Source organism: Panthera pardus, unplaced genomic scaffold (genome assembly GCF_024362965.1).
Source record: "Panthera pardus isolate Hobbes unplaced genomic scaffold, ASM2436296v1 HiC_scaffold_7, whole genome shotgun sequence".
Taxonomy (NCBI): Eukaryota; Metazoa; Chordata; class Mammalia; order Carnivora; family Felidae; genus Panthera; species Panthera pardus.
Genome location: NW_026527002.1, coordinates 25,896,699 through 25,903,847, shown reverse-complemented (window position 1 = coordinate 25,903,847; position 7,149 = coordinate 25,896,699). Strand labels below are relative to the sequence as shown.

Below are 7,149 nucleotides of genomic sequence, written 5' to 3'. Positions count from 1 at the left end.
TTTATATCCTTAATCAGATTCAGTAAATATAATTCAAGTATCTTGATAGCTTGTACATATATGTATTATTAACAGCTCATGCGATGTTCACATGACATACATAAAGTTCCATGAATTAGAACCTGCTCTGAACATGTCATCCATATTATGGGGGGGGGGGGGGGGGGGTGTATGTTTTTCCCATTTCCACAAAAATTCAATGAAGCACAGTGTATCTGCTGGTCTACCTGAGAAGTACAACATGGTTGTCTTCCTTCACAGGTGCTAAATGAAAGCCTTGGTCTTCTTGAAAAAGACTTTCTTATCCTCCAGAACAGCACCATTCAACATAAACATAACACAGGGAACATATGTAATTTTAAATTTTCACACACATTCTCATTTCAACATGTAATCAGCATAAACTGAAACAGTTTACATCCTTTCCTTTTCATCCTAGAACCTAGAAATCCCGGGTGCATTTTACACAGACCTCCATTCGACCTACCCGCATTTCAGGTGGCTGGGAGCAACTACATTGGCCAAGAAAACATTGGCTCTAGAAAAACCTCCCCTCCTATGCCTAAGTGAGCTGCATACCCTGTGAACTTGCAGCTCCTACTCGATCTCATCTGTACTGTTGGTTTATGTGTTAGAAAGGACTTTTTTTTCTTTGTTTTGTTTTAACTAATTCAGGAAACCATCAACATCATCCTCCTTAGGACTGTTTTTTTTCCGAGATCTCCTTAGTGTATGGAAGACAATAAATATTGCCGGTATAAATGATGTTAAATTGTACATCTTGAATGCAAAGATGAATGTGAACACTATTAAAATCCGTTAATAAACGTTCTTTTGTCCACGTTTCATCCTGAGTAATGCCTGTTTCACAGAAAAGTTATTTAAAAAAAAAATAAAAATCTTTCTTGTAACGCTCCTTTACAGGGTAAGCTCTCCAACATGTCACAATACAGTTGTCGTGGGAGTGTGTGCTCCTGGGGAAGAGAGGTGAGGCAACAACTGAAACGTACTTAAGACCTACTATGTGCAGGAAGGTTCACCTACCTGTCTTCAGCTAAAGCAAACCCTCCAGCCGAGACATTGCTATCCACACCACAGAATCGGTAGGCAGTGGAAATTCACGCAGCTACACATAACTGCCTGGTGAAGCTCAAAAAATACCTTCCCTCAGGCCCTAGTCTTAGAAAGTCAAACTCAGCTACCCAGGGGTGGGCGACCTCGCCTTTCCGCGGTTCTCAGAGCTCCTGGATGTTTCAGACGGACCCCGCGGCCAGGTGCTCGCTCCCCCTCGGAGAGCGCGAGCGCGCCCGGCCCGCCGGCAGGGCCTCTCGGGCCGCGGCTGCGCAGGACTGACGGCCAACGAGACGGGGTTCCCGGCCTTCCTAAGCCTGCAGGGGTCAACACGCTACCCACCCTCGGCACGCACGCGCCACAAATCTGCCCCAGCCCCGAAGCTGCCGCCCCCGCCCACCCCGTCTCGGGACTTTCCTCCCCAAGAGGCCATCCCGCAGCGAGCCCTCCACCCTGGGCTAGCCAGAGCCCGGCAGGCGCGGAGGCGCCCCGCTGCCACTCGGCGGCGCTTGTCCGGCGGCACGCCGCGGCGTCCGAGGACAGGGAAATCCTGCCCTCGGAGAGCGCCGACTCCTCCGCGGCCTCTTGACACAGCGGTCTCTTCACCCACGAGGCCCCGACCCGGGGCTGACGGGCTCGCGACTGTCCTGCCAATCAGATACGTTTTTCTCCGAATGGCCAGCCGACCAATCACCGCGCGCGGGTGTCTTCTTCGGCTCTTCGGCTCTTCGGCCCTTCGGCCCTTCGGTTCGCCGGCGTTCGCTGTTGCTGGGCCCTCCCCGGCCTTCCGCACCGCTCTAAAGCTTAGTTCTCCTTGTTTAATTTCCTCTTTTTTCTCAGACACTTCCGGGTCCTGCGTCGCTCCGGAAGCCCGCGAGTTCCGGAAGCCTGGGTAATCCAGGTTCTGCTAGCAGAAGTCAGGCTTCCCAGAGAATGTTTCAGAAAAAGTTACGTGGAACGGGGGCGTTTCTCAGACTCGTAAGGTCAGTGTCTGCCGGAGAGAACCGGAGTGCAAACCGGAGGTCTTGGTTACAGCTGGGAGGGCGTGGAGTTTCACGACCTTGTCGCTGTCGCCCTTAGCTTCAGTTTCCCCGTTTATTGGCTTCCTGTCTTCCTGGAAAAAGCAAATCAAAGTGTGATTTTTGGGAAAGGCAATGAAGCAATCCCGAGCTCCTAAAAATGATCTTAGAATCGCACCATTAAAAAGAAAAAAAATAAAATAAAAACACTGCTAGACTTGAGTTCCTGTGCCTTCCTCGAGGTGACTAAGACACTTCGAAATCACCGCGCATTTGGCGTTGGTGAGGTTTAATTCCTTATGAATGGCTTAAGAATTATGCAGTGTTCAAACTACTTAATATCGGATGGCTCATGTAAAGTGTTATATTTGGTACAAAAATAAGTTGAGTATGCTTAAGTTTCTAACATTTTTGAAAGCCTGTGAACTTAGAACTAGTTTTAATTTTCTTGAGGAAGAGCTGGCTCAAATGGTCTTGCGTAATTGCTTGCAATGAGTTTCTTATATTTAACATTGATTTCTGATAACTGTGAGAATAATTGACATTTTTCTTCTGGTATTTTAAAATAAAAGTCATTGTTTCTTTACTTATTTCTTTAGGTCCCATTTTCTAAAACATCACATTTAGTGAAAGGGCTTTTCACGAGACCAAGTTGTGTTGTTGACTGTTCACATCTAACACGTTCTGGTAGTCTTGATGCCCCTTGAGAATTTTTTACCTTAACAATTACAAGCAGTTACAGGGAGATTGAGACTTTATCCACACTACAATTTGCAGTCTAAACATCTTCCCCTAATACATTAACTTTAGTTAAACCTGAAAAAAATAAACTTGGGATGGCAGACTTCTTTTTCACTTTATCTTCTCTCTGATCTGCCCATATTTTCAATTACTTGTATCCAGAAACATTAGGGTTTAATGATCTTGAGTCAGAAGGAGATTGCAAAGAAAAGAGGTAATGGAATTATTTACAAAGTCAAAAAAAGGGCTTTTATATATACGGAGTATATATTACATATATATATAATATAGATACATATTATAGATACATATGTAATATATAATATGTATCTGTATCTATATCTATATCTGTATTCCCCTCCCTTAAAAAAAAGGAAGAAAATGGAAGTAACAGGACATAGTAAAGAGAATGCTAGACTAAGTCAAAAGAATTGAATGCTAGTCCTGACTCTGGTTTTGTTCGACCCACCCTACCTTGTGGTCTTATTCTCTTCATTTTTAGAAATTAGGAGTGTCAGTCAATCTGTGGTTTTAAATCTGTTCTGTAGAATTCCTGTAGAAATTTCCTGGAACCACGCAGGGGAGAAACAAAGCAAGCCGACTCTCAGCCATATTTTACAAGAGCAGCTATTTTATGTGTTGCTTGAAAAAGTGTTTTCTGTTAAGAAAATTAAATTCATGTCTTTGAGGAGATGATCTGCGTTTCCTTCTAGCATTAAGATTCTGTTTCTTAGGGTAGTTATTCATTTGTATCCAATGTGCATTCATTCGATTTGTACAGTTTTTTAAATAGTAAAAGATAAATTCATGGTTAATTCATTACTGAAAGCCTCGAACCTCTCTGTTGTCTCATTGTTTAGTAAGTACAAATTTCAAATTTAATTCTTCATGATCAGAATCATAATTCTTTATTTTTCTCTCTTCCTCCTACCCTTGTATTGTAATACCAATTTTTTATGAATAAGTTTATGTTTTGAGTCCTAACCCCGTGTTTTCCTCAGAGCGTCACGTAATTTTAAAGTGTCTTTCTCTCTTGCACTCCACTGTGCTCAGGTTCCTGTTGCACAAGGAAATGTATGGCATATGCACAATCTTTATTTCTGGACAAAAGTTCTGCTCTGAATCACTTGCTCCTTTTTTTCCTCCCTTGATTATCTTGGGCAACTTAGAAGCAAATTGGATGTCCCCTTTATCTCTTTCCTGTGAAATGACAGCAGTTTCTAAACATACCATGTTCCTCTTCAGTTCCTTTGGAATGTGGAAGAAACCTCTGGAGAAAAGCTCTGTCCTGCTCCATTTGCCCCATGTAATCCTGGCACTGCAAATACCAGCACTGTCATTTCTCTACATGGAGGTGGAGGCAGGGAAAAGATGTCTAGCACACACTCTTCTTCCCATTGTGCACTGTTCATCAACTTTTCAACCTTTACCGTCTATAAAATCAAAATGCCCTTTTCTGTGTTGCTTTCTATTCTTTTAATATATTTTCCTTTTTTGTTTTTTTTCAGAGCTCTTCCTTCTTAACTGCCTGTCAATAAGGTGAGATAAAATTCCATCCAATCTGTGTTTTCCTCTTACGGTTAAAACAAAAATACCCAAGAGCTGTAGAGTAGTTCTGTTTTGATTATGCATAACCGTTCCCTTCTAGTAATAGATGAATTGGCATTGCCTCTACTTTGCATATAGTGTGTGTTCATAACAGTTAAATGAATGTTCACGCCTCATTTTTTTCACCCACATATTCCCTTTGTTCAGATTTGACTTTCAGTCTCTTTGAATGGTTCTCTGACCACATGTACAGGGTCAGGGAGAGAGAATGTAGACAAGATGCATCCCAGGCAACACAGGCAACTTTACTACGTTCCTTTACTTTCTTTCCCCATTTTACAGTCCTGAGAGCTTGACTAGCAGTCTGGTCTTGTGAATGATCATGAGGGGAAAAAAATTAGCTTTGAGCTCTGCGGGATTGAATCCATACTACTTACTAACTCCCACTAACTCCCTTTGTGTGTTCCACAGTTTCTCTAGTGTTTACCAGAAATTTCCTGATTGTCAGTCTGACCTTAAACAGGTGCTTAATCTTCTCAAGCCTAACTTTTGTCTTCTTAAGATGGACGTGATAGTACTTACTGTGTGATAAGGATTATATGAGATAATGTAAAGAAAACATAATGCCTTGCACATAATAATGTATCACGTGATACTTCTTCCTTTTCCATCGCTAACAATACCTCTTCTGCTTTGTGGATATTTCCATATTGTCTTGAATGCCATAAAATATGCAATTAAACATGTATGCCAGTAATATGAAAGTCATTTAAAATTCTCTTCTTAGGTTCTAAAGCCTTTTTCTAATTTTATAGCATACTAAAGACCTAGTTGCTTCATGTGTTTCATGTGGCTCTTTGTTTATCCTTGGATTGTAATTTCTGCTGTAGTTCATGCCTACACTCTTAATAGTGCTTAGCCTTTAAAATAGCCCTATTTGTATGTCGTGTTGTGCTCCTGAAGTGTTTATGTTCATCTTTTAGGCCCGTCACCACCTTGTCAGTCGAAGACACTAGTTCAGAGCATGGTTCTGCCACTTCTAGGTGTGTGATTTTACACAAGTCAGCAAATCTCTTTCTCTCTGTGCTTCAGTTTCCTTTTTTTAAAACATAAATGATAAAAGAACCTCTTTGATTAATATTGCAAGGATGAAGTTATTTAATATTTATTTTTTCAAAGGATACTTAGCCATGATAGTTCCTTATTAGCACTTGATAACTGGTAAATGGTATATATTTACTACAGTCGTAAACTCATAAATTGGTAGGGAGTATCTTCCATAATGCTTTGCTGGTTTTCTTCTCTATGATAGTGTCTTTGTCTCACATGTTCTGTTTTGATTTCTCTACTTTCTCTAGCCTTTTTCAAACTCATGTCCAACATTACCATTTCCGCAGTTGGAAACGGCTGTCCTTTTTTTTTTTTTTCTTCCTCTTCCAAACTTTCCTAAAACAGTCCCTATGAGGATTCTAAATAGGTAAACTTTTCATAGTTAATTTTTTAAATTGATTTTTATATCTTTTAACTGCTAGAGAGTATAGTGTGGTAAAATGACTTGTCCAGAGGCACACAGCCTGTTGATGAACCTGGGCTAAAATACAGAACTAATCAGAACCAGTTGAACTCTCTTTCCCCATATTCAGTCAAACATCTGCTCTTTATTTTCACAACATGCTTTCTCTCTTAAAGACTCAGAAGTATCAACTTTCTGAAAGAAAAGATTATGAGTGCCATGCTTTTCTCTTAAAAATGTATTTGTAAAGCTAGGCCAACGTATTGGAAATTCTGTTTTAAGGTTTGAAAAAACCAGAGGGAAACTTTTCTGTTTGTTTTAGGTACTTGAATAAGTACATCATAAATATAATAGGGAGAATGCTCAATTGTGTAAGACTCACTGTAGTCTTGAAGATTGTAGTATTTGAGTTGAGTTTCCTTTTCTTTCTGAATTAAAAATATATATATATATATGTGTGTGTAATGTATAATATGTATATATATGTATATATAGCATATATGTATACATATATAGTGTGTGTGTATATATACATATATGTGTATATATATATATATTCTCATCTGCTAGGGCAAGTTGTTCATCTTTTTGAGCAATTTATGCTATTTTGGAGTTTATCCTTCAGATACATTTTGGAAACATTTTGTTGAGTACTCACTACCACTCCCCAAAAGAAAAATCCTGTTTGGATTTTGATGAGGGTTACATTTAAAAGTAATTTAGAAGAATTTAGTGTCCACAACAGAATTTTAAAATTTCACATGTCTTGTCCATACCCGAAAGAGTACAATTGGAATTTGTAGCATTGGATATCTATAAACTATCGAAACTTAGTTTATATTTGATGAAAGAGAGGAACAACAGAATAGTGACAAGTCATTTAGCAAGCCTGTGGCAGAAGTGGGATTTGAACTTCTTGTTGTTGACTTCTAGGCCTATTCACAGTGCCAGAGGTCGCAGTGTCCTAATGGATCTCAGTCATAGCTTTTTCTCTTTTGCTTGTGTTTGAAATGTGCTCTGGGAATCGGTGTCCTGTTAAATCCCTCTTTGATGCATGTCCCACTTATTAGTATTGATTTCAATACAATGGACAGTAAATCTATCTGACTACACAAAGGAAATAAAATAGTAAGGTGTAGGTTCAAAGCTTAAGATCTCCAGTTATAGGACTTTATTCACATAACCTCATAATATGAAACCATTCATTTAAAATTTTTTCAAACCTAAAAGGAAAAATGAATGTATTGTCTCATCCAT

At 39.7% G+C, this 7,149-nt stretch overlaps 1 protein-coding gene across 5 annotated transcripts in view; it reads left to right on the top strand.

Annotated features, from left to right (window-relative positions):
• Positions 1-1,290: 1,290 nt before the first annotated feature.
• The window catches only part of PEX2 (peroxisomal biogenesis factor 2), a 70,579-nt gene continuing 64,720 nt past the window's right edge, over positions 1,291-7,149 (top strand). For 2 of the 5 annotated variants that reach the window (XR_002081043.2, XR_008419908.1), the window contains exons 1-2: positions 1,291-2,054; positions 4,340-4,370. Coding sequence is in view for 1 of the 5 variants with exons in the window: in XM_019453314.2 (XP_019308859.1) it covers positions 5,404-5,422 (19 nt within the window). In the remaining 4 variants the exon portion in view is untranslated. Of the gene's footprint in view, positions 2,055-4,339; positions 4,371-5,362; positions 5,423-7,149 lie in introns of all 5 variants that reach the window. The other 3 variants (XM_019453314.2, XM_019453315.2, XM_019453316.2) reach the window with 3 other exon arrangements.